Genomic DNA, 27,689 nt, shown 5'->3' on the forward strand with positions numbered 1-27,689 from the left:
ACATTCAGCTGGAGTGTCATGTGCAAATTTGAATTAAAATGAATACCACTGAAATGTATCACCTCTTTAGGTACCAGCCTGATTGACTTGCAGTTTCTGGGTTCTGGGGCCGTTCGAGATGCCCCTGGACACACTCATGCTTTGCCTCCTTTGCTAGTGTGAGGGGGACACAGTCTCAAGTGGATAGAGGATATACATCGACAAGCTCATTGTTACTTAATTTATCACCAACAAATAGGCAGTTAATGAACCCCAAATACTACTTTGCTGTATACCTTGGATGTCTTCTCCCCCTTGCAACAGAGCACAGCTAGGTTTAAATGATGATATCGTAAACTCGGCCCACTCTTCCCAGCCATTCCCGCACTGCCTGGCGGACACGGATGTCTGTCACGTGGCAAGTCAGCTGGCTGATACAGGGGAACACTGCTGGCTGCAGGGCTGTGAAAGTTTGGTCTGGCAGGGCCTGAATCTGGTTGAGAACTGTCAGCACCATGTTGGTCCATGCCTATAAACAAATTGGATAAAAAAAAAAAAGACTCTTTAGAAGACCTTTTTAAACAGATGAGCAGAAAATAAGATAACTCGTGCTTGCAGCCTCATGAAGAGTCGAGTAATGCCAGTATATTAATTTCATGCTCACTGTGTCTTCCTAACTAACTCACACTCAGTACTGTAAGTTATTGTTTGACTCTGTATTGCAGGTATCACACTCCTCCTTCATCACCTTTTCTTTCTTCCCACAGTGAACAAACTTACTGATTTGTTCACTCAGACATGCAAGCAGCAAGCTTCTGTTTAGCAACAGAGCCTACTACTTCTGCTGTGGAATTAACAAAAAAACCTTCTTAAATACAAAAGCATTGTGACAGGCAGCATCACATTTTCAAAAGCCCTTAAGTGGGCTAGAGTCCTTAGCAGTAAGCAATGACTTCATCGTATGTTTTTAGTTCTTAGGACTAAGTGCAGCTTTGGCCCCAGTCACAGAAATGGTCTTGAAAGCTGTATTAGTATATGTCTGGTAACACTGCCCTGAAGACTGACTGTCTTTTGATGAGACAGAATCAGTTTTTTATCAGCGCTAGCTGCTGAAATAGTCAGTCCTCATCATGATGACTTCTTTATGTGATTAAGACACTTAATAAAGAGATTATAACCATTATAATAAAAGCAATATAAAAGAATAAGTATCTTTTTAAATTATTGCTATTATTATTAGCATTCTACAAGTATGTCCTACCTGTATCTGTGCCTCAGCATCCCTAACAGATATATTCAGGGAACTGACTGTGGATCCTGAGCGTGGTCTCTTCTCTTGTCTCAGGATCTCTGGACCAGCACTGAATGAATGCCTCATTTGACACTGATCAATAAGATGCTGTGGCCGCTGGAGTATGGGTGAGTCTGGCCCTCTTGAGCCTAGGAGCTCCCCTTTCTTTTCCACTTTGACCTCTTTGGTGAAGGATGTCATGGCCTGTTGCTGCTTTCTTTTCTTGTATTCTGTCATGAGCTTGGAGATTGTTTTGTCAGTGGCTATGGTGTAGATCTTGTTGCCAGCATTCTCCCACCATTCTTTCTTCTTGCTTTGCTCTTTTTTCTCTGGTTTAGGACTTAGGGGTGGGGGTATCAGCAACATTTCTCCATTCCCTCCTTGGGGTGTCAGGCTGTCTCCCACTTGGTCCCTGATTTGACTCCGGTCATCTTCTGATGGTGTGTCCTTCCCAGATTGCCCTCCAGTTGATGGGGTGGAGGTTTCCGAGTGGAAGGATGGTAAAATGAAGAAAGGGTCGCCTTTGAACACTGGAGGCTCCTCTACATTATTCTCCAAGTCCAGATGCATCTGGATATAGTTGTTGCACAGTTCCATACAGAGCTTATGGAGCCGCTTGACTAGCCAGCCCCAGTCTGCATTGCTGACAGGCTGCACGCTCAGAGACGGTATTCGAGCCCTCCACTGTCTCTTCTCCTTCCCTCGTGGGGGACTGACCTGGGCAGTTTCTTCAAAAATGTCTTCGTCTTCTGAGGAACACTGCTGCGAGGAGTCAGTGCTTCTCTCATCATCTTCAAAGAGGATCTTCTTCACCTGCTCTGCAGTGATGTTTTCCTGGTTTGTCAGGATTGCACAAACCAAAGCGTGGAAGTAGATGTTGAAGCTCATTGCTGACTGGCGATACAAGTTGGCAGCTCCACTAATGCCAGACACTTTTTTCAGCAAACACTTCAACCCAGGTCTGGTATCAAACTCTCTGGCTGTTCTATAGGAGTCCAGCAGTAAGTCAAAGATGATAGCCAGGTTTTGCATAGAGATGTACCTGAGAAAACCAGCCAACTTGTTTTCTGGTACTTGTATTGTCGTTTTCTCCTCCAAGTTAGAAGGGCCTTTCACAAATTCTTCCAGTAAGATGTCGTATAAATTCTGGAGCAGTACTTGGTGGGACAACAAGCTCACCACTATCGTCCTGAAAGGAATACTTGGTAAACCAAGCATGGAGGGAAAAAAAAATAAATAAAATGGTGCATTGTGCTTTTACTGGAAGTACAGGAATACTTCATGTTTTAGAATCTAACATGAAAGATGCAAATGAAAGGCTAAATTTCCAGAGCCTTGTTACAGAAAAGTGGAGGAAGATAAAGTTGTCTAGAATGGTCTTTCACCTGCTCTTTCAAATACTTTCCTAGAAGGGAAGACACTTACATTGCTGTGGACAGTTATTTTTCTTAACCATGCACACTAATGGCACTTGTGCAGCAGCGCTATTAAAACAAAGCCTTATTGTAATTTTTGTCCTTTTTCTCCAGACGTGTCTAACACTGAGCAACTAAACATTCTGTGTTTGAATTTCATGGCAGCTCCAAGCACTGTCAATTGTTCAGCCTGCTGTAACTGAGGAATTTGTTAACACATGAGTTATGCAGTACTTCTGCCATCAGTCCCAGAGTATATTTTCTGGTTTTGTTGCTGAACTTTGGCTAAGTTGAAATATCCTTAAAATTCCTCTACTGGCATTTCAGCAAACCTTAATTTTTGCCATGACAAATTGAGGCCAAAACTAGTTTACCACTCCGTTTCCATTTCCAGAAATGCCAGGGGTACTTCTTAAAACACAAAGAGACAACCAACCAACAAAAAACATCTACAGCAACATCAGCAGTGCAATGGAACATGCAAGAAGCTTAAGTCTCACTGAAGGCTCATTGTTTGCTCTTAAGACCTCAACTTGAACACTGAGAGCCTAGCATGGAAATATCTGTTGCTAACCCTGTTTCTCACATATAATACAAAGTGATTTTTAGCTGTACTTCTGTTAGAGAGATGCTGTGAGTTGTTCTAGATCTCACTCTTTTTTGATTGGTACAGGGTACCCAGGAATGTCAAATTCCTGCAATCAAAGTTTTCAGGTCATTCACCAGTAAATAAAATTGTGAGCCTTACTGGCAATGGAAGCTAGAAAGAAAGAGTGGACACAATTGTCATTTGGTATCTAATGGCTTTAAAATGATAAACTGTGAAACCTATCTTAAAGCATTTTAAAAAACTGCAATCTGCTTTGCATAAGATTACAGCAGAAATATTTTAAGTGGAACTGATGCTCTGGTGCACATAATAATACTTTTTTTGATTTAGGGAACTGTGATGGGTCACATTTTAATTAGCACTACTATAGAGTGAGGAAGAGATTTTTCAGTTTGCTTGCACTACTGAAGTTTTAGGTCTACATCAAAGTAAGTCTTCATGTAACGTAACATGTTCAGCTGTAGACCTTTACTTTTTTTTTTTGTTGCAAAAATTACTTTCATTAAACAACTTTCAAAAGTGTTTTTAAAATACCAAAACAAAGTCTATTTTTTTTTTTTGAGAAATCATATCAAAACTCACTTTTGAGAATGCAACACTTGGAAAAAAAACAAAGGTCAGAGAAAACTCTGTTTCTTGGGTTAATTTACCTATGTCAGTTCACCTACCATGACACAGCTGTCAATGCTGATACAGCAGTAAAACTTAATAGTCTTATTATCTGTCAGTGCTAAAATCTTGATCATTAAATACATCCATTGGAGTTCTTTATAGGGAAGTAGTTTTCTGCTGTAAAAATCATTAGAGGCTCTGACTCAGAAAAGCTCTTAAGAGCATGTATAAACCTAAATGAGTGCTTGCATTGATTTCAAGAGACTAATCCTGTTCCAAAAGCAGGATCAGAATGAAGGAGATCTGCTTTCCTTGTAAGAGCCAAAAAGGCAGTTTACAAGGACAGTTTAAAGTACTGCTCAATTCCAAAAGAAACTAGTACAAAACTGTAGGTGAAAACACACAATGCCAAAGCTGGTTAAGGATAGTATTTTCTTATTCTGCCTGAAGTTTCAAATTGAAACATATTACCACTTTTTAAGAAGAAGAAAAGCTCCCTTACCCCAGCTTCCTGTGAAACGATGCAGCATCAAGGAAACAAAAGCAAAAAGGGAGAAGAGAAAACCCACTAAGGTTAAAGTAAAACTTTTGAAAGGCCACGGTTACTAGCAAGACGTATATTACTGCACTGCTGTAGCAAATAATATGAAAAACAGTGGCACAGTCAATTTTTGAGCCCTGTTTTTGTTTTGCTTGGGTAACATTGGCCTATTGGCATATATGCTTTTTGCAGTTGTTTAGACAAAGCACAGTGTGAGAGCACTCAGAGTTTGTATTAATTGCAAGCTTTATTTATTTGTTTGTTTAAAGACAAGCAAGACCCATGCTACCTTTAGGAGTGCAGCCTGTTAGATTACACGGACTTATGTGCCATGCGAGGGGAGTACTCCAGTCTTTTGCTTTGAATTCATTATAACAAGAACAATCTGCGAACCTCTGGATAAAGCAGATATTGTCCCACCAAGAAGGAAGGGTTTTGACCGTGATCTCAACCTTTCTTTGTCTCTGTGCAGGGCCCTGTTCTCTGAAGGCGAGGCAACAGACCACCTGCTCTTGGGGGAAATGTCTGTATGGCTATGTAAGAATCAAGACATCTTGCATGGTCTTTTTTCCTGTCCATCCAAAGAAAGACCATCACATTCTAGCTCCCTGTTGCAAGCAAGAGTTTAGTTTCGAATGAGAACACCTGAAGTGGTACAGAAGCAGCTTTGGTATCTAGTAAAAGACAATTTCATGCCATGTATTACATACCTTGCAATACAAACACAAACCTTGAAGGCAGAACTCTAATTTCTGGCCCTATTGATGCTACAGCAGTTGTTTAAACAACCAAGTGCAAGCAAAAAGAAGTACTCTTTGACAGGATCAGATTGTTATCACCTCAGAAACTCGTGCATCTGTGTGACATACAGAAGAACTTCCACAAAAATAAAGTGCCAAGCAAAACCAATGTTCGCTAGATCAATACAATGACAGTTTCGCACCTTTAGATGTGGTCTCTTCAATTCATACTGCTCCAGTTTATCCATTAACTTTTTGTACCACCTTAATCCAGTAATACTGAATTTAAAAGACCATCACTGAAGCAGCCATTACTTTATTTGCTAGGTATCATTACTACCATAACAGTCCTTCCAAAACTTTCTTCAAAGCAACATTTTTACTTCTTAAAGAATCTCAATATTGGAAAGATTTTCCTAGTATTTCCTGTGAGAATTCTTTTCTTAATTGCATCTCCATTTCCTCTCCTTGAAGGCTTTGTGTGACTTATGAATCCTTCAGGTATTTGTAACCTACCAACTTTTACTATCTATCAGAAGTGTTTTCCTTATTTAGCTTTCTTAAGGCCACGTTACAGACCTTGACACAGGCTTGTCTGTAACTGTAACAGCTCTTGCACATGCCTGTTCATCCGTGTACGATCATGGGAACATTTGGTGAGTAGGCAGTAGTAAACAATTGTCTCCTGTGTCACAAAACCTAATTTGTATTTGATCGGTGTGTTTTTCTTTGATGACACCTATGGAGAGGCATGGTTTGAAAGGCTCAGTTTACATCTCTGCCAGCCTGACAATATTTTTATCTTGCTTTTAATGACATAGTATTTTCCCAAGAAGATATTTTACCTTCTCTGGGTATGCCCATTTGGTTTCTTATCTGGTGGCAGGTCAATGATGAGCACGCATGACTGGGCATGTTCAAACCCTTCCTTGTTGCTAGGGGTCTTTGGGGAGCACTGAGTCTCCAGCATGAAGACCTAGAAAACAACAAGCACCATAAAACAATCAGTTTTGCACTGGGTCCTTGGGGGGACTGAGAATAGGATTTCCTGCATTGTGAAAGACCTGTTATGATGACTTATTTTACAGTGGTGGAGAGAATGCAAGGTACCCTCCCAGGTACACCTTCCCTGGAGAATGTTGCCTTGGTAAAACAGCCTCAGAGCCACCCTCCAGACACCCAGAAGAGCACAGGGCAAAGGGCAGACGTCTTTTTCTTTGGACTTGTATAAGGCACTATACCAAAAGCCAAAACAAGCTTTCTGCTGTCTGTATGCTACTACCAGAAAATATCACGTACAGTGGAGACAAGGACCTGTTTGCATAGTTAGCTTGTTGTACTTAGAAAGGCTGGTTGTTAGAAAGATTTATTTTTTTTCAGCCAAGAAGAAGCAGCAGACACCTAACTTGCAATTCTTTGGGTGGGAAATGGGGAAACAACACTCAGTTGCTGTAGCTTTCTTTTGTAGCTAGTAATTGTGTCAAATCCCCACTGAGAAGGACTTCAGGGAATGTCACTGATAGTGTCTACAAGAAAAGTATAAATGCCCCATTCCCTGCTTTCTTGAGTTCTGAGTCTTTAAAACTTAATTTAAAACATTTTTTGTATTAAAATGAAGTCTGCCACTGCCAAATTATTTGTGATCGCACATCCTGGTCTTTGTGTCTCAGATTTTCAAGCAGCATCAGGGTATGATTAATCAAGTCAGAAACTGACACCAAACATCTGTTGGCTCTTTGAATCCAGCTGCTTTCCCATGTTGAAGATGTCATACAGTATTTATAATTTTTTGATACCCTGCAGGTCATGCTGTATCTCAAGGAGCTTGTTTCATATAACTACTTCCATAAAATGAACAACTTCCATTTTAGTCAAAAGAACCCTAAGAAGGTTGTCTCCAAGCTTGCTCCACTGATTAGGAGGTAGTGGTGAGTTTTAAATCATTTGTTCAATGCCATTACCCTCTAGCTCTCAGTCACTCTTTCTTCTCTGCAATCTATACCCAGCTATTTATAGACAAAAAACTGCATTCCTCTTCTAACTCTGCCGTGACAAATCTTGTTTTTCTAGTTTGAAATTAGCATTCTTTAACAGAGTAATTTAAAAAGTACACCACATTCTAGATGAGAATTCATAGTGCCACTACTATTTCCTTTTTTCTGTCAGAAACATTTCCACTGATGCATGCTAGGGTTGCCTTTTTAAAAGCTACATTACACAATAGGCTCCTAGTCAGTCCTGATCAGGTACGTACACATCTTCCCCCACCCAAGGCATTCCTAATTCCTACTGACAGGGGGATGCTTTAAAGGTGGTTTTGTGTTTTGGTTTGGTTTTTTTTAATTATTATTTTTTTTTAATTCCTTTTTCTCAATACTACTGTTAGACAAATAAATGTTAGTCTGGTGATGAGGAAGTCTTTGCCTGTAGGGTTTGTGAGGAAGGTGGAGGTAAAGATGTACTTTTATAAAGAAAAGTCCCAAGTTTAAAAGGTTCTCTGGCTCTCCTTGAAATGTCAGTCAGTACCTGTTGTGCCATGGCTCTGATTCTCCAGTATTCAGCTTCAGCACTTGGTGAGAGGGAGGGGGCTGCCACCTTCACTTCACAGGCATCTCCAGTAAAGCTTTCTGAACCACTGTGGAAATAGCCCAACAGGTTCTATAGAAAGACACAACATCAGACTTTTACTGCGTGTTAAACGAAGTCAGTGACGGTAGCGTTGTCCAGCCTGTTCACACATAATGGAAGATTCAGAGTGATCTGTCCCATTACCATCATCCAGTCGCCTGCTATTTAGCATTTGATGTATCTGATGCAAAGGCATTACAACTTCTTATGTAGTCTGCCCTGTGATAGCTTAGCAGGATCTTTTTTTACAAGACAGACAGTGAGTTGAGCAATAACCTATATGGAGCATGCAGCTACAGAAAGGATCGAGTAAGCAGCTTTGTCTTCTCTCTAGTTTTAGTCAATCCAGAGGAAGAAATGGATCAAAGGGAGGTTTTCACCTTCTTAACTCTTAGACAGGGCAATTTAAAATAAGTCTGGATTGTTAGAGACTAGTGTTGTCTGTACATGTTCAGAAAAACTGATTTCAGTCTCCATTGTTGATGATTCAACACCTTTCATTGTGAGTGAACTGACAAAATAACAAGATCTACCACATAATCCTTATGCTGCTTTTCCTGGCTCTGTACCCAAAAAAAACTCTTCTGAAAAAGAAAAAGCAACCTGTCAAAAGTTAGTGAGTCTATAACTAGTGTGATTACATTTTGACTGTGAGCGAAAAGGCAGTTTACCTTTACTGGCTCCAGAGTGGCAGAGAATGCATCCTGCAAGGCACAACATGCAAGCCTCCACATCTCTTCAGTAAAAACAGGCCCTGCTGTCACTAACACATACCTGCAAAAACACAGAAAAAATGTTACCCTGTTCAAGAAGGAACTAGACAATTCTTACTTGCAATGGGATAAGTTTGAAAGCAGAGAAAAGGCCTACTCAGTAGCTAGCTAATGATAGCTAATCTCCTCAGTTGTTACCCTGACTTATTTTTGTAATTACACTGTAGTTTTGATTTTTTTTTTTTGTTCCTTTGCTTTACGTCTTGAAGTAGTCATCTTGCCAGGACAAGAATGCTGTATAACTATATAACAAAGTGTTCATTTTGATAATGACTATAACAACTTGAAGCCTGGGAAAGATATTAATTACCTCTAAAGACCTGTGAATTACAATAGAAAGAACCTTGATTATTTTTCCTAAGGGTTAGGTATTGACTAACTGCGTATAAGTAATGTACAAGTACTTTTTATAGGAATGATACAAATAGCAATGCCTAAAATCACAGGTTCTGAAACAGACCAAAACAGCAAGAAAAGGTTAGTAAATCTAAAATTCATTATTCAAATAACAAGAGATAGACATATTGTAGACTTCTTTTGAGATGTTATCCAACTTAACCAGGCCACAAGTTCTTCAAAGATATAAAGACATCTTTTTTTGAATATACTAACAGAGTGAACAAACTGTGTTACCTGATACAAGAGCAGCCAACTCTGGAAATAATTTCTGTTGGTTCTGCTACACAGGCCACCAGCAACTTGAAAAGATCTTTCAGCATAGTATTGATCATATTTTCATAACCAATATCTATAAGGAAAAGACACAGACTGGTTTTAACATCATTGCCTTTTCATTATAATTAGAGATAAACAGTGTTGCTACACTTACTGCTATTCATAAACTTTGCAAAACCAAATCTTTTTATGCAGCTATCGCTAGAGTCCAATTTTGAAACATGCATCACATCAAACTGAAATAAGAACAGTCCTTTTGATGTTAACAATATAAAATGTCTGGGCTTAAGTGGTACTGGAGAAATTTTGTTAGATCCTGTTTCTGAATATTCTAAGTTCTTTATGATCAAAGTCTTAGTATCTTCTTTTGGAAAGTATAATAGAGAGTGTGATGATTTAATTTTTAAGATAGCCCTGCTCTGAGCAGAAGGCTAGACTAAATAATATCCATAGGTCCCTTATAAGTTCATTGTTTCCATCATTCTAAACCCTAAAAAGAAAGAAAAAAAACAAACAGAAATTTTCAACCCTCTTCCTCTTATTTTATGCTTGAGCAACCAAAAAAGCAATGAAACCATCTCCCCAAGTAGCTATTCAGTAACGTGCCACTGATGACTGTCAGTAGATGTGACAGTGCAATGACATACCTGAGTGTATGAAATTTTGGATGTGCTCCACTACGAGTTCACAGGAAAGGCCAATGGCATGCTTGAAATTAGCAGATGCCACATCCCAGTAAGAATGGTCACCGTGGCTGCGATGGAGCCAAAGAGACATCGTGGGAAGAAGAAGATGTACAACTGCATAAATGCCAAATCCTGGGCCTTAAAATAAACACAATGTATGTTGTATATTTTTGTTCACAAAGCCCACACACACAGTAAATTTGCTAAGTTGTTACAAGCTTGAGGCCAGGGGCAATGCTAAAGAGAGCAAGTTCTGAAACTTTTTTTGTGGGATGAGAGGGTTGGATCTAGTTGTGAGGTAGTATATGAATGTTTAGCCAGCTGTTTACCTGTTGTCTTTCCCAGCAAGTCTACAAGACTATGTAATTTTCTTTTTCCATTTCCTGGACACCAGACAAACATTTTCTGCGGCTAGGACATTGACAGAGTACCGCACCTCTCTATTTGTGCAATAAGAGAACAGTCAACATACTCTTACAAGATGCCTTTTGTCAACACAGAACAATGCACTAACTGGAACAACAGACTACACTGAGAAAATCCCTTTCTACTTGAGAATGTCTGTGCAGCTCTAGCACAGCAGTTTAGGATTCTAAGAGTTTCGAGTCAGGGCTCTACTAGCTCACATTTTATCAAGTCTTTTCATTACCAGGTGTCTTGGCAACATCCCTCAGCAATTCGAAGAGCAGATCCAAAGTAGGAGGCTGGTGCTGACGGGGACAGTTAGATATGGCAGTTGTTAATTCTTCCAGCAGAATAATCCAGACACTGATAAGGCCTACAAGTAAGGAAATAAAGATTAAAAAACATGAAAGAGATACTGCATTGATCACAGGTGGAACCTGCCCTCAGAAAGTGATGGAGGCTAAGAAACTAATTAAGTTAAAGATCATGGGTTCTTGCATGTTCACCACTGCTGTGTAATGGCAACATCAATTTTTGAAATTATGGTCTCCTTTTCCTTCCCTTTTTATTAAATTTGTGTTTAGTCCCATCCCATCCTTCCTTGTCAACGTACACACTGTTCTAGTCTTTTTTGTATTAGCTCTCAGAAATACCTACTGGTTGTATTATGAATATCAGGATAATTAAATTATTATTAATTAAAAATATTACCTTGTCCCAAGAGAGGGGCTGTATTTTTCACGTATGGTGACATGACCCAAACTTCCAAGCTTCATGTGCATGTGTGTGTAGACAACAGGGAGACAATAAATTATGACTTTTTTCCTCCTTTTTGCTTTCAGCAGTTGGCAAAATTTACAGTGACATGTGGAAGAAGCAATTGATTAACTATGCATTTACTGCTTTCAATGCACTTACCAGTGTCGTCATCAAAGTCGGAAAGGATGCATTCAATCCCATCCTCACTGCTGGCTGACTGTTCTTGCACTCTTCGGGGCAAGTTAACCAGCCGGCCACTGAGGAAGATGGGTTTCAAGGGCATTTTATAGATTTTGGCTAACAACTGGGTGGGGGGTGGAGGGAGACAGAGGAGAGGGAGGGAAAAAAAAAAGATAAATATATACGGGAAAGTTTGTAAAAGCTATCACATACAACACACGTATGTAAAATAAAATAAAAACTATGAAAGCAGCATAATGTCAACATTTGTTCTGTTCATCCAGCAATAGTGTAACTGAAAACACAACTAGAGGCCAGAAGTCTTCTGTTCATTGGCAAGCAAGGGTTCAGGGGAGAAAGAGAAAAGCAATTTAAATAGCACATTTTTGGGAAGGGAGCGTGCTCTCTCCTCATCTGTGAGTTACAAAGGTTACTACTTACTGATTGCATCTGTGACCTAAGATGCTCCATTAGCTGTACACAGAATATTTTGGAGCTCTGAAGGACTAAGTAAATAGTGATAAAAGGACCCGTATAGGTTTACTTTAGAGCTTCATTGTCTGGGTTTTCCATTACACAACAAATACAAACTTTGCAGAATTGTGCTATAACTGGGATGATACCAGTATTTTATCAGGCCTTTCTAAAGTAAACCATGTATTTGCAATGTACAGACAGGATTTCTTTTTAGTCATTCCTGTTCTTCTATTGGCAAATTAAAAGGTATAACAATATGAAAATGGCCACTTTTTTTAAAGAGGAGAAAATATTTCTGACTCACTGTGAACTTGGGTTTGTAAGGATGAGAAAGAATGATGTGATGCACATAGTGTATAGATAGAACATACATTAGATATATACATAGGTAATCACTAAATTTTTTGAGGTGAATGAGATAGCAAGTACAGTTCGATATGTCTGGTGTTTATTATTCTATGCTGCCTTACTCTTTCTTTCTCCCCTTAGTTTGTGTACTGAATCCACTTGTTATCTCCAAATTTAGATATTAAGTCCTTTCAGTTATGATAATATCCTTTGTTATGCATTTGTCTTGTATCCAGAAAAAACATGGCCTGGGTCCAACACAAAGACCTGCAGGTGCTACAGAAATACAAACACTATAAAATCAGATAAAAAAATGTCCTAATAACCCTGGATAATAATCGTTGCTGTGTGCAAGGAGATTACAGGAAACATGCCAGCATTCTAATTGTTAGAGATTTGCCCTGAGCTTTAGATACGTTTTAATTGTACAGATAAGCAGCTGTCGCATTTTAGAGGGTGTAACCTGTTGCTCTTCTTAGGATTTGAGAATTTTCATGGTTTTTTTTTTCCTCCTTCATTCCGAACACTGTTTACAGTAATTGTTTATATACAAATTAATGTAGCTTTGAATATGTTACTACTAGGTTTTGAACATTCACATTTTCCCACATGCTCCTTGGGTCCGAGTGGTTTCATGTCCTCAGTCTTCCCACTGTTAGCTGACCCAAAAGGTGCGAGATTCCTTCAGATCGCCACTCTCCATCTGGCAGCGCAGGTTATTACTGTCAGGCTTCCTGCAGAGTCTGCTGTGTTCATACAAACTGTCTAACCACTGATGCAAAGCCTGGAGGTTAGAACGGTTTCCTAGGCCAGGTTAGTACCTGTATAAGATTATTCATCATACCTGAGAACATCTCCTGAGGTAATCAAGCGCGGGAAGGCACAAGTCTGTAGATGCAGATCCTGATCCTGGCACACAGTCACCCATCTCCTTACAATCTGCTTCCCCTGGGACAGGAAAGGCAGCATTGGGAAGGATAGAAAAAGAGAAACAAACACAGCATTAGTTTTCCTTTTCCACTCCGTTGTGCCCTAATGTCTGGGTCCCTTCTTTGATCTTATTAGATGACCACCAGATGATTCTCATAGAAAAAACACAGTAATACTGGTCACAGTCTATACACGGACTTTTATATTAATAAATGTTTTAATAAATACATGCCTATTTAATAACTCTTTATGGAGCTTTGGGGAGTTCTTACAATCATACCTTATAGTCATCTGCATATTAACTCCACTATTTTCCATGGGTATAGAAATTACTTGATCGCATATACCCTTCACTCAATTAATATACTATTTTTTTTCTATTAATTTGCACCCCCCTGCCCTGGAAAATTCTTCTACCGAAAGTTCTTTCTTTTGGCTTATTTACCAGATTTACTAAACACATACTTTTATATCTTGTGCTACAATATTTCCTTCTGCTATTTAATTCAGGTGTCAAGGTCTCACAGTTTCAACTGTATGATACCCTCAGGTTCTAGTGTCTCAATATCATGGGTATTACTAACTCTGTGGCATTGGCAGACTCCTACTTTTAGGGCAGCTTCACCAAATGTATTAAATAAGCAGAGCAGCTACAAGGCATCCTGCTGTAGAGCTCCTCCCCAGATAACTCTATTCACTCCAGCATTTTCCCTGTCTGCTTTTCTCCCCTCTCAGCCAATGTTCTGCCCACCATAGCATACTTGGCTCATAACCATTTTTCCAGTTTAGCCAAATACTTCCCATTCAGTGCCAAGTCTGAAGCCTTACTAAGTGCCTATATACATTAAGATTTTATTGCCTTAAAAGCGACTCCTGTCATAAAAACCACAAGATAAATATTAAATCCTTTTATTAAATCCTATTTTATTCTCCTTTCAACACATTTATTTTTCTCTATGCCCTTAACTATTCCCTCCATAATGTATTTTAAAGTCTCGTCTACTATTGAAATCAGCCAAGTCAGCCAGTGAAGTTTGAAACCTTTAGTTTTACATTAAAATGCACACAAAGCGTAGTATATTTGTTATTGCTCAGTACTGAAGTATCCTGTAGTCCTATTACCTTTGATGGAAAAAAAGATCTTGCTTTTTGACATGCAACCATAAAGGGGACAAACTTTTAGGTAAGAAACCCGAAGAAATATAAGACAGGCTTTTCAATTCTCCAGAAGGAACATGAGTTCCCTCTGCTGGTACAGGACATGCAAGTTTGTTTCGCTTTTGTAGTAATAATTACAATTCCGGTTTGTCATCACAAGCTGAATTCTGCCCCTGTTTAAATCAATGGTGAAATACTTAATGAGAGTAACATTAAAGACTAGATCTGCTGCAGTTACATTCTTAATTTAAATCCTCTGTGAATTAATACACACAAAAAAAACCTATCCCCATTTTACCATTCATGAGAAGTTTTTCAATTTACATAAGGAAAAGAAATCATTGCCACAGTTCAATGAAAAATGTCAAATTCTGATAATTAAGGCAAGCCAGGGAAAATGAACATGGGGGCAAAATGACTCAACACCATTTGCCTTTGTTTGGAAGTTTGGTGAAGCACCACAATTACTCTGCAGGGTCAGCTTGACTGGACACGCCTGGTCTCCACTACGCTCAGTAACACAACGAAAGAATAAATCATGGGGCCAGAGTGGTGTTAGTTGCAATGCTCATGATCTCACTGAATGTTCAGATGAAAATATTTGTGTTTTGAGGTGGGTTTAGCTATTTTTTTGGTTTTGTTTTGTTTTGGTTTTTTTTTTGTTTAGTTTAAATTAATATAAGTCCTGCTGCAAATTAAGATAAATGAAGCAGACATTTAATAATGAGATGCATCTTCACTGCTATAACAACTTGAAGAATTGATAGCATTAAAAATGTTTCTGAAATAATCCCTTGATTTTATTTTTTTTAAAGCATTCTGGACTCAACTTCTTCACTGGCTCTCTCTTCCTTACCAATACCATATATTACATAACTAATTCTCCTCTTCTACAGGATCAAGTTTGACATCTCATGACTTAACTGGATGAAAGGAAAATAAAAATATTTACCCAGTCCTTTGACAAACTTCATAAGGCACATAATATAACTGGTGGCAGCATTGGCAAAGACCTGGATGCTGTCTGTGTTTAGAAATGCTTCAAAGACATCGAACACTGGAGCCTGGCGTTTCCCTGAGGAAATAACAAGATGAGAATTCCTCCCCATCTCCCCAAAAGGTGACTTTACAACAGTTCTTCAACAATTTAACTGAATCTGTAGAATCTCTTCTATTTTAGGCAGAGACAGAAATGACCTTAGAAGTAAAAACCTCTTGCTCCTGAGGCAACTCGTGTAGCCCTTCATAGGAAGTAATACAGACTCCCTCCTTTGCCTTATCTATGAAAAATATCAGCTTATGCCAGCTGAAATGGTAAGAGCAGGTCTGCGGTCTTGAACTTAGCTCAGTAGCTAACACTTCCGTTTGGTGGAGGTTTCTGGTTTAGTTCTTGGTAAGTGTCAAGATGACAGCAGTTATGCCGAAAACTTTTCAGACCATACAGTAACAAAACCGTGTTGCTTTTCCTAAGTAGATCATCAGTCTTCAAAAGCTGCATGCACTTGCATTTTGCCATTGATCATAGCAGCTCTGAAAGACAAAATCTAGGAGGAAAATCATACCCCTTACACGTGACTTGTAACATTTTAAAAACACCTTCTAATGGGGCTAAAGGACAGATTCAAGTGATTTTCCTATATTATCCAGTTTCCAAACAAGCAAATTCCTACAGCAAACATGGTTTGTAATAGTGCTAGCAATTTGAAGCCTTGTGATTAAGTGCCTAGACAAGCACTTGCCTAGCTTATCACACTAACTTACCCTGATGTATAAGAGCAGTAGGTTTCACATAATAAGAAAGAGAGTTTTTAAAGAGAGTATTCAAATATATTGAGTTCATTATTGTGTCCCCAAGGAATAAGACAAGGAACCAAAAGCACATATGAAACAGTGCAGTAAGTCCTTACCCATAGAGTATTCTCCTACAAGGTACTCTTTAACCTCTGACTTGCTGCTGCTGTGAACTGTTTCCAGGGCACTGAACAGGGGTCTCCATCCAGACTGGATCTGGGTAGAACACATTTCCACCAACTCTCCTATAGAGGTGACCACCTGCAGACAGTGTAGAAGAGGTTAAAAGAATAAAACAAAAAACCAGAACTGATACATAGATGGACCTTCACAAGGAATGAGGATGGCTTTAAACACATTCCTAGATTTCACTATGTCAGTCTAGACTGATTTTTTTTATATGTATATAATAGAAAAGCTTTATTTAATTGCTTTAAAGCCAGGTGTACTGTCTCTGTGCTCTACCACAACACTGGCTTAGGTAGGCAAAGCCCTCCTGAGCCCTTGAAAATGATTAAGAGGCACCATTTGGAAGGAATTTGGGAAACACTCTCAAGTGGACTGAGTGCACTCCGGAGACCATACTTCTTACAGGCATGGCAGGCCAGATACAGACACCCTGATCCGGGATGACTTGCCTGATCTTGGACATCCTCATCACACAGCTCTAGCTGCATGATACGCTCAAAGGGACGGAAAAGTGCCTCATTAAAGTGAAAATGAGAGGGCTCATTCCAGTCCGTCAGCACTTCAGTGAGGATGTCATGGATGAAGGAGACAGCCTTCCGAGACACATGTCTCTCCTTATGACAGGCAGCCTGCAGGGAAAGGAGGAGTATTAGAGTTTGTCTAAGCAAAAAATGTGAGACAATTTTAAGGGAGGTAAGCACTTCATGTTGCTGAACTCTAAAAACAGCTTCACCACTAATGTGACTAGGGTCCCTGCTGCAATGAGAATGGGAGAGCACTACTATGGAAACAGCTGACAGACTCTGACCTGCTTGGAGTCCCACAGATACATGAAGGTTTGATGACAAACCAAAAAGCCCAGAGTTAAAAATAAATAAATTAAATAATAAAACCCACAGAACAGAATTCATGTGAAATGTCTTCTGTTTCTACTCTGTGACCATTTTTCCCTTCAAAAAGGTAGTTTCTGCACATATTCACCATACCTATGTATGCACGACCAAACTTCACTTTTTATTTGGCTATTTATGGAACTTCAAAGTGATGAGAATCTTCTCACTTTGGAAGAGTTATTAAAAAAGATTAAACACCAGTGAATCTGGATATAAAATTACTGTTATGAGCAACTATGCAGGTTATGCTGAATTCTGTCCTTTCCTCGATGTTGCTCCCTTCCAGTAATGCCCTCATCTGCACTGAAGTCAACAAAAAAGACTGACCAGCCTTGCCTTCTAAAAACATTGAAGGTACTTGAGTTTAAATGGGCCTGGGATCTTAAAAGGCTTAAGTGTTCAAAACATGAGAAGTATTTAAAGTGGTCTCAGGCTGGCATCCAAGGCAAGTGAGACACTAGTTTTCAAGATAAAGGGCTGTTATAAGCATACAACAAAACTATTCTCTACTACTTCTACTTCACTTAGAGGGATTCCACTGAGACACCCCACTGTCTGAATTCTGCTGTAAGACAATCCATACATTTTCTTGAGCCAATGAAATAAAATGCTATGGCAATTTACTGAACAGCTCATCTTAAAACTCCAGAGAAGCGTGCTCCCAATAGACATGACACCACATACCTCACTGACAGAAAGAAGTACTGCATGTTTATTCCTACCAATGATAGAAATCAGAAAGCTCTGACAAGTCAAGACACCAGCATTTCACCAAATAAAACCGAAAGTTTGGCTGAGGAAAGGTCATTTGTTGTGACTAAAATCCATTACATGGCTATTACTGGTTTACAAGGAAGGAGAAGGAAAGGGAAAAAATGTCCCCATCTTCCCAGCTGAGCTGGCTTTATGTGGGAAAAGAAAGCCTGCACCCTTTCACAGGAAGACTTGCAAGGATGCAGACTTTGGGAAAATAGCTGATGGAGGAGTACATGTAACCTCTTAGGGTGGTTTCAGTTTTTTCACTGCAGGCACACAGGAAGGCTCATATTGCAAAAATCCAAAACACTGTCCCCGGACATGCTCACTTCAGTTATTTAAAAGTGCACTCCTCAGTGGCAGTATCACAACACACGACACAGTATATACAATACTCCAACAGGAGAGTAACCAGATTTGACAATGTTGAGGGCTGATATGCATTTTAAGAGATATCAAGCCTTCTCCAGATTTTTCAGCTTTGTCATATCTTGCACACATTCCCATTTTCTCCCTCACTCCTACCTCTACAAGATGAGGTGCCACCAGGCTCCAGCAGCGCATGAGGTGGAGCAACGGGCGAGATTTACTCCTTACAATTCTGAGCATGGCATCACCAAGTCGGAACAAGTGAAGTGCGCTTCTCCTGTCCTGGGTAGATTTTACTTCACCTATAAGAAAGTATAAGAAAATAAACAGAAGCTTAGCAATAGCAGCTCCCCCATCTCTAGATGTCTAAACTGGAATTTAAATCAGGTTTGAAATTAAGTTGAGGGGACAGGTGAAGGAAGGTAGTAGAGACAAAAAAAAGAGGAAAAAAAAGAGAAAAAAAGAAAAAAGAGAAAAAAAAAGAGAAAAAAATAAAAAAATTTTAAAAAGAGAAAAGAAGAGAAGAGAAGAGAAGAGAAGAGAAGAGAAGAGAAGAGAAGAGAAGAGAAGAGAAAAAAAATCAATGTAAAACACAGCTTATGCCCGCCTGTGTAGGTAGGAGAACAGGAGACGGACCCAAATTTTAAGAACAATTTATTAACCACAATTTACTTTGATCTAAGTGATGACTTTTTTGGGAAACATTTTAAAGACAAATGCTTGGAGAAGCAGTGCAGAAAAGTTAAGCCAGGAGTTAAATAATTGACATTAAGACCCCAAAATAGTAGTTGCAAAAGCCTTTGGTGACATCTAAAGGAGAGAATATAAACTGCAAGTTATTTAGTTTTGGTTAGTCCTTTCGTATTTCTTACTGAGCAAAGGATGTGAAACAAAGAATGTGAGAAAATACTTCTCTTCCCTAGCCAGTAATACTCTATTTCCTATTGAAAGGGATTAATCTTCTGTTGCACTTACATTTGGAAAGACACTTCATTCTCTCATTTTAAATACGATGGTACTTTTATCTCTATTGAAAGATGTAATCAGGGGGCATACCACTTTCAATGTAAAAAAACTATGCAATTAATTGCTCTATCCTAATTTTAATTTCATTATTACTAACTACTGTTGATTGACTACTGAACACATGGTAAGAGGGTCACTGCTTATTAAAAATAAAGTGATGAGTTTTGAGGCCTGGAGACAAGCAAGAGCAAAAAATGAACAACCTTAAGTATCACATTGACAAAATTACAAGCAGCACTTCAGAGAGAGGGGGAAATGATTAAAACAGAGACATATGCCAGATAAAATCCATGTCTGCCACAGGAGAGAACAAAGCCTGTATGACTAATGTAACTTCTAAAGGCACAGTACAAATTTAAGTGAAATGTCTTTATTTGGGTCCAGTCCTACTGGTCTATTTGAGACAGTGATGGAAACGACAATTTACAGGCTTTGCACTGTAAGGTATATGCTCCACTCAGCTGGGGATCAGCAAGCAGGACAAAACCCACTGCCTCATTTAACAGTCTTCAGTTGTGTGCTTTGTTTGCTGTCACCCATTTTCTGAACACTTCTGAGGTTATCCCACTGTCAAATGTCTAACCTAAATCCACTGTCGTAGGTCTTACTTTCCTTACTTGATCGGGCTCCAAGGTGGAGCTGTGATTAAATATCTGTGGATAATTAACACCCCCAAAGCCCAAGAACCAAATTAATGTTCTCTGAAGTGTTTCATAGCAGGTGTGGATATGGTCCCTGTCCAAAAGAAGCATTCAACCTTTTCTAAAGACTTTGAATTGCTCCTACAGGAAGATCTTAATGGACTAAACACTGTGTTTTATTTATACCTTCAAATTTAAATTGGAAAAATTAAAAATGAAAGAATACAAAGCAAGTCCTGTAAGCAATACAGTTGTATATGAATCACAGCACTCTGTAAGGGATCTTCAGGCGATTTACCCGGCATTGCTAGGGAGTAATCAACTGTATCTGTCACTGAATGGAAAAGCTGGGCCTGAGAAGCCTTCTTGAGCTGGTAAAGGAAGCCTGCCAGTGCCATCAAGTTTAACTTGTCAGCAGCATCTTCAAAGAGCCTGTGAGTAAAAAAAAACAGAATCTAACTGAAAAATTCATGAGATGCAGACTTAAACATGTATGTAAGAGGAAAACTCTTATCTGTACCTGGCTGCTACATGCTGCCTTTGGTGATACACTGGGTTATTGAGGGCTTTTTCATTTATACAGTGCTACAGAAAGACTTTGATCCAGAAGCTTTATTAATTGGCAGGTGGGAAGCAGAGTGCTGAAGGACCAACCAGAACTGTTCCAAGATTCAAGTGTGGTACTAAAAAAAAAAGTCACTTTTTCAAGGAATTGATGCTTCCCCATTGCTGTCATCTTAATGCTATAAGCAGTTCATGAACCAGTAATCAAAAAAAGTGAGAATATGCCCCGTCCTCATAATAGATCATCATAATTGCACTGACTTTAGAATTACACCAGCTTGCTCCATCTGAAGTTACAGCCCCTTACATGAAAAACAAATTAATTCCAGTCTTAAACCTTAAGTTGCTGTACCTGAATTGCTACTTAGGACTATAAACAACAGTTGTTCTTTTCAGCTGCAATGAGCTCTTAAGATTTAAGAGTTAAAATCTGTACCCTTAAAGCAGTAAACTTATGCTTACCTAGGAGGTGGATTCCACAGAGATCACAGTGAAATTTCACATGGTGGAGCTACAAGTTGACACAAATATGATTTTCTGACATTGCTTTTATGAAAAACTTTCTATAGTCCTGGGAAACCGAGGACTGAGTCCTAATAACGTCTGCACTGAAGTAATAGTGCAAAAATCAAACCTGCATTGTTTAAAATTACACCACTGCTATTCTCCAGTCCTCAGAACCAAGTTGTACTGTGATCTTCCTGAATAAAAGGTACTTCACATGCACAAACTCCTACACACAGTGAGAGTTTGCATTACTTTTTCCTCTGAATTTATAAATAATGCCCTCCTATGGGCAGAGATCAAAAATGCAAAATGCCAGCTGGAGAAAAAATTGGGTATTACAAACATGCAAAACCAGGAAATTTTAAACTCTAGCCTGGGCTGCTAAAAGAACAGCAGAAATAGTGAAAAGGTCTGTGACATATCAGTCTGCAGACCATGCTGTAGGGACATTTAACCTAGCTATTCTGTGACCATGCTTGGTGGCTCTTCCTCCTCCAGACACATGGAGGCAGGCTAACAAGCTGTCCTCACAGTCCTGCCAGAAGCACCGAGTTTCTAAGTGACACTGCTGTTGTCACTCAGTCCCTTCCTGTCAGGACAAGACACTCACTTATTTTGTCTGCTTTAATGAACACAACAGATTAAATTACATGAAAGCAATAAATCTACCTCTCAGTATGCGTTTGATTTACTCTGCATATCCACTGTTGTGCACAGGTACACTCAGCCCAGTACCTGCAGGGCAGGGAGTGCAGAGATGCAGAAAACCAGGTCTTTTAGGAACTGCTGGTTGTGACTCACATACAGCTCTTGTGAAACTCAGCTGAAACAAGTGGCTGCAACAAACAAAGATCAGGCCCTGCTGCACCACAGAAAGGTCCATTTTGGTCCTGTTTTGGGATTCTGGTTCCTAACCATGCTGCTTTTACCTGTCAGCTTGTGTGGAAAGTGTGAGAACAGCCTTGGCAGCGCTGGCCCCACACAGCAGGCTGCCTCCACGCAAATCAAAAGCTTTGCCTTTACTGCTCTCCTTGATGAGTTCCTGGATAGAAACTGGCTGAATGACAGGATTGCTGTTGAGGGTGGTCTCCTGCTCAGGAGTCAGTGCCTGGGGAGACTCCCCAGGCTTGGAGTCTGGGCGCAACACTCCAGGTGCCTGCTGTGACTGGGTGATGGTAAGGGAGGGCTGGGAAGTGCCATCGCTGAAGTGGGTGTGCTCCAGTGTGCTGATGTACTCACACACCCTGAGAACAAACAAGAGAAGCAAAAGATGAATAAAACCCCCAAAACAACAACTCCTCCCTCACTAATCACTGGGTACTCCAGAGGTGAGTCAGAAGACAGACTCTTGGCTGTCTCACAGCCCTGTCACTGTGACAAGCCAGCTTACATGGAAACCTGCTGCCAATTCACACGTACTAATTTCTCCATCTGAACCAGCTATGATACACAGGACATTCTCCTCAATCCGTAAACAGACGATCTCGAACTCTAAGACTACATACAGATAAACTGTCTTCTTACATACTTTGGCCTCCCGTGTGCCTAGATAGCAAACAGTTTAGTGGAGGTGCCTGAAAAGCCCGTTTAGGTTCCTGGGTCTGCCACATTCTTCTGATAACTTTGAAGCTTCTAAGCATTGTCTCTGAATAGTGGTGGAAAAACAGCACCGTCTTTTCTCTTACAGAACCTGGCAGTTAATTCACTCTGACACTGTTTACATGCTCTGGGAGTGTTCTGTGTAAAGTCCTTTTTCTCAGTCCATTACTTTCAGGCAACACAGTATAAATTCTGTTCCTTTTGGGAAAGCTGGTGAGTACCTGAACACGTGAGGCCAACAGTCCTGATTATGGCTTCCCATCTCCAGGCCCACATTCAGGACTGCATCCATACACAAAACATGAGCAGTGTGCAGGCAGACTCCCTGCACTTTCCCCATCTGCTCCAGTTTCTGCTCCACTTTCTGTTTCACTGCAGTACAAAAAATAATTTAAAAAAAAATTAGCTTCTCCAGCTTTTAAACAAACACTGGTTTATATATAGGCTGATGACAAAGGTATACGCTGTGGACTTTAGACAAGAAAACAAATCAGAGAAACCTATTTCTTCCTCATAAACATAAGACAGTTTTAAAATTAAAATCTGTTTTGACTGATCATGATTTATATGCATGAAAAAAAAAATCAGATTGACACCCTCCACCCCCAAATTCACATCTTGTTGCCCACAGAACAGATACAGATTGCTAGCGATATCACATGTTTCTCTTTGGAACTGTCTGGCTAGATATTTCTTTCTTTCCCAAAATCTCCCTTGCTATGAAAAAAAAAAAAAAAAAAAAGAGTTTAGTGATTTCACATCTAACTGTTTCTCTGATGTCGTCTGGTTAAAAAGTGCACATTTCAAAAATGCTGTTAGATTATCTGCTGTTCCACTGACCTCAGTTCCATATAAAATATAATGTGACATAACATTAAGAATCTAGGACAGCAGGACATGTACTGAAGCCTTGAGACATACATCCCATATGCCTACAAGCAAGTGGTGCACAGCAGTGGCATTCTCCTCTGTCCTATGTGTAGCAAAGTACTTTCCAGTTACATCTTTGCAGGCAATATGAGATACGGTAGATAATTTAATCACATAGTTACCTTGAGCTATAGTATCACCGGGCTCTTGGATTTCTTTTTCCTCTTTCTCTTCTTGGACACAGGAGGCAGCAGCCATTTGGGCAAGAGCAGATGCACAGTTAGCAGCAACTCCTGTAGAGCAATGACACAATTACTATTTAACCAGCATTTCCTCCCCAGTCCCATGCAATCTCAACAACCAGTTGTGTCAAGGCAAGTTGGCTAGATACGTCTATGCTGTAGGGCAGGTGGGCTCTATGGGGAATCCTACAGTCCAGGTTCCTATCCAAGACTGGAACTGGATGCTGCTTTTCTCTCCTAAAATTCCTTCAAGGAATGTTACCATCCTATTTTATGAGTCTGCCATGACATCCCACATGCAGCAGTACCTAGAGCACAGCTCAGCCGCGCTGCCCTCCTCAGTCCATCCAGGCTCACGCAGATGGAGTCCTTCTCCTTTTGGTTCTGCTCCTTGGCTCCTTCTGCTCCCAAGATGAAGGCCAGCCCCTTGGAGCTGCCTGCCATGCGGCCAGTCAGTGGTGTGGACAAAGTGTCAATCAAGTTCTTCCAACAGCCGATTAAAAGGTATCGGGCAAAAGCAACTCCTGGAGCAAGAAACACACTACTACTACTACTGGAAAATGATACAACAGCACCTTTATCAGCAGTAGTAAAAAACCAAGTCATATTTGTCCTCTGCATGCTGGACCACCAATTCACATGTAGGATGTACTGACATTTTTCCCCCAACCCTTAAACCATTGTCCTATAACAGAATTTACAGGAATATGCTTATGGTATATAACAGCCCCCTGCTGGTAGATACGCTTGTGCTTCTAATACAGTCTTAATACCTGCAACAACCGAGTCATCCGTCTTCCAGTTTTGGGAAAGAGGAGATTGAGCTGAAGCAGATGCCATCAACTGGCCACCAATTGCACTGCTTCCCAAGCCATCGATGTCTGCCAGAACATTAAAAACCAACAGATTACTATTCGACACACAGGTAGTATAAGGAAAGCATCTCTTAACAGCTCTTTGTGCAAATAAGTACTAGCACTCCTGACTTCCCAGGTATGCTCTTTTCTGGCAGCGTTATGAAGCCTTGGCACAAACACGAGCTGTGGCGTCTTATGTTTTGCCCTGTATAACCCACACTTCCTCGAAGAGGGGAAATATCCCACTCCCAAAAGCTTTCTTCCCCACCCCCCACCCCCACAAGTTACACAGTCAACAGAACTCTCAGCAAAGATTTCATGGTATTTCTCACAGTTCAGAACTTCCCAGACCCTTAGATCTCCACGTTTCTTAGCACACCCTTCAAATCTTGCTAAATCCTGTATCTAGATGTTGCCAGACCTCAGTTGGAGTCCTCAACATGCACTAAAATCCTATGTCCTAAGAGTGATTTTTAGTAGACCTATGTAAGGTTCAATCTCAACAAAAGAAATACAACCCTTTCTCCAACACATCAGAAGACCAGCTTCTCAAAGACAGTTTAATGTTAGGGATGTCAGGTTGATTTCCTTTCTAGCAGCCCCTGTCTGTCTCTTCTACACATATTTCATGGTTATTGTTTTTCCAAAGTGCTTCTTTCAGTTTCCCAGCTCAAAAGCTAAAAGCAACACTGAGCTCAATACAATCAGCAAAAAACTTTCAGAGCAGTGCCCTTTGATTACCAGCTAATGGCTCCACTGAAGCCAGTGCTCTCCCTGCATACACTGTTTCAATTATCTCTTTTAATCATACAGTACAAACATTCAAGCAGACAGCATATTTTACATCAACACAATAACTTGGAGAACCTGCTGCCTTTCAGCTGGTGCCATTTGATTTTTTCCGTTAAAGGAAGCTAAGGGTTGTTTTTAAGTATTTAGTAGAGGTGTTTCAGGTTTTCAGCTTCTCTCTAGCACTATTTGGCATATCCCTGGCACAGCATAGATTTGAACAAAGGAGAACCCAATCTGTGGAAGGCTTCCAGAATCAGATGCCACTATTTGTATTTGTACTGCACCACAGGCACACTGAAATGGCTTTGCCATGGCATCAAGAAAACAGCAGCCTTACTGCTTATCATTAATAGGTACCACGTCTACCAGAACCGAAGCTGACAGAATTAAGAGGTGTTTTGGTTCAGTGAACAAATCTACTCTCCCTGTCTCCCAGGGACAGTTTGTTTCTAAACCCACGCATCAAAAGCTTTCTGTCTGATCCAAAACAAACACTGAGGTACCTGCCACACTTAAATCTCATTTCTCCTCTGCTGGTAATTCAGTGAAACACTACGTGCTGCATGATCACATGCTGTTCTGTATGGAATGCCATAAAGCAGCATGTTATTGTAGCTTGTTTTATACATGTTTGGGAAGTTAAGCCTTGCCATCATAACATAGTACTGACCAGTCAACATGGTGATAAGTGGAAGGCTGTGCTCTTCAGGGCTTCCCCAGTATCCAGCTTCCCCCAGCATGTTCCTTTCTAGTACCTGGTGGTACAGTTCTTCAACCCAGGCCTGGGAAAATACCATCAATACTCCACTGGACTGGACCTGCTTCATGAAATCCTTCTGCACAAAACCATAGAAGCCAGACATAAGACAACAGTAAGCCTTACAGCATGAGCCTCAGCTCCTAGATCTACTCCTGAGCGTAAAGGAACTCAGGGGCAGAAATGAAGTTTTGCAAAAATAAGAATTAACCAAGGATTGAAATGTGTCTCTATGGTGGAGAACGACATGAACAAGGAGCTTTCCCTTCTCTTACTGCAGTTCACGCAAGATGAAAATCTTAACAACAGTTCTTGCACAGTGACAACGTGACACGCTGATGTCTCACTATTTCCACAAGTTAGAGGTAGGATCTCAATTCCAGCAATCAGGCCTCTCTGCACTGAACAGTCACCACAGATGAACTGGGGTACAATTAGATATTTGAACTATTTTCAACAATACTTGGGTCATGCTCAAGGCCTGTTGTGCACAGTGCTGCCCCTAGAGAAGGCTTTGAGTCACAGATTTGCTCTCACAGCTGCTGAAGAACATACCAGAACTGATGATGATGTTAAAACCCACTTGTTTTCAAGGTCTTCTAGAATATAAGTTCTCTCTTACATGGAAAGCTCAGCAATAATGGTACATTTTGACAGAATTTTTTTGGTTTTCGGTTTTTTGTTACATATATCTATGATTTTTTTTATTTTTAGGAAAACTCTGAAATTACTTTTCTTGGGCAACTTAGTTGAAAAACATAGGTTCATGTTTTATAACCCCTGCAGCCTTCAAAACAATTTTTAAAAAGCCCAAGAAGCTAAGGAGTCCCAGGTGCCACAAAAATCATCAGTTCACCTTACTAAAACCTAATTATTTTTCACTCTAACTTTTCATGTCTTCATCTGCGTAAATACAAATCAAGCATTAAGCAAGAAATCTGTCATTATCCTCAAAAGTAGTTGCAAGATGAAGATATGTCCCTTGACAATGTGCACGAACAATACTTGCTGCGTCGCACGATGCTAATGAAGATCTGTTCTGAAGATAGAATATCCATCAAAATGACGGCTACTTTATTGATAATCAGTAAGTAGCATTCATTCCTCTCTGAATTACAGAGAAGCTGTGTAATTCAGATGCATGACATTTATCATGCAAGATTCATAAACAGCTTGGAGAACACTTAATTTGCAATTATTATTTCTCCACCTAGCAAGCAGCCTGAAGGCTTTATGTGTAGGCTGTCTTATGTGAAAGGAAGCAAATAAAATTTTCTTTTTCTAACAGTTGTCCCACATTCCAACTCACCAGCAACACAGGGGCTTGGGCAGGCTTCTTCCTGTAGTAATCTGAGTTGGCCAATTTTAGGTTGAGCAGCAGAGTGTAATGTGAGACCATGTAGAGACTGTCTGCATTCATCAGAGTCTGGAAGCTGAAATTTAGGTTTCCCTCAAATCCTGGTGAGTGCATCATACCTAACAAAAACACCATGTGAGCTCTCACATTTTACACAGATTTTGCCTGGAAAAAAAAAATCAGAAGCATTTCAACAGCAACAGATTGCTAGAATAGTCGATGAATCATCAGTAGAAATTACTCTATTAAATGTACTAGAATAGAGAATAGAA

General features: G+C 40.0%; 1 protein-coding gene across 1 annotated transcript in view; it reads right to left on the reverse strand.

The window, feature by feature from the left end:
* Positions 1-316: 316 nt before the first annotated feature.
* Positions 317-27,689, reverse strand: part of KIAA1244 (KIAA1244 ortholog) — a gene marked incomplete at its 5' end in the record, with an annotated part of 78,148 nt that continues 50,775 nt past the window's right edge. Inside the window, 22 exons of the mRNA XM_010078616.1 lie at positions 317-508; positions 1,241-2,471; positions 6,034-6,164; positions 7,715-7,846; positions 8,488-8,590; positions 9,223-9,337; positions 9,912-10,088; positions 10,600-10,728; positions 11,274-11,418; positions 12,964-13,067; positions 15,160-15,282; positions 16,115-16,259; positions 16,637-16,816; positions 18,362-18,507; positions 20,171-20,304; positions 21,873-22,187; positions 22,764-22,914; positions 23,595-23,705; positions 23,963-24,178; positions 24,428-24,535; positions 25,974-26,139; positions 27,370-27,536. Of these exons, the coding sequence (XP_010076918.1) occupies positions 317-508; positions 1,241-2,471; positions 6,034-6,164; positions 7,715-7,846; positions 8,488-8,590; positions 9,223-9,337; positions 9,912-10,088; positions 10,600-10,728; positions 11,274-11,418; positions 12,964-13,067; positions 15,160-15,282; positions 16,115-16,259; positions 16,637-16,816; positions 18,362-18,507; positions 20,171-20,304; positions 21,873-22,187; positions 22,764-22,914; positions 23,595-23,705; positions 23,963-24,178; positions 24,428-24,535; positions 25,974-26,139; positions 27,370-27,536 (4,421 nt within the window). The remainder of the gene's footprint in view (positions 509-1,240; positions 2,472-6,033; positions 6,165-7,714; positions 7,847-8,487; positions 8,591-9,222; positions 9,338-9,911; positions 10,089-10,599; positions 10,729-11,273; positions 11,419-12,963; positions 13,068-15,159; positions 15,283-16,114; positions 16,260-16,636; positions 16,817-18,361; positions 18,508-20,170; positions 20,305-21,872; positions 22,188-22,763; positions 22,915-23,594; positions 23,706-23,962; positions 24,179-24,427; positions 24,536-25,973; positions 26,140-27,369; positions 27,537-27,689) is intronic.

Source organism: Pterocles gutturalis, unplaced genomic scaffold, assembly GCF_000699245.1.
Source record: "Pterocles gutturalis isolate BGI_N339 unplaced genomic scaffold, ASM69924v1 scaffold8708, whole genome shotgun sequence".
Taxonomy (NCBI): Eukaryota; Metazoa; Chordata; class Aves; order Pterocliformes; family Pteroclidae; genus Pterocles; species Pterocles gutturalis.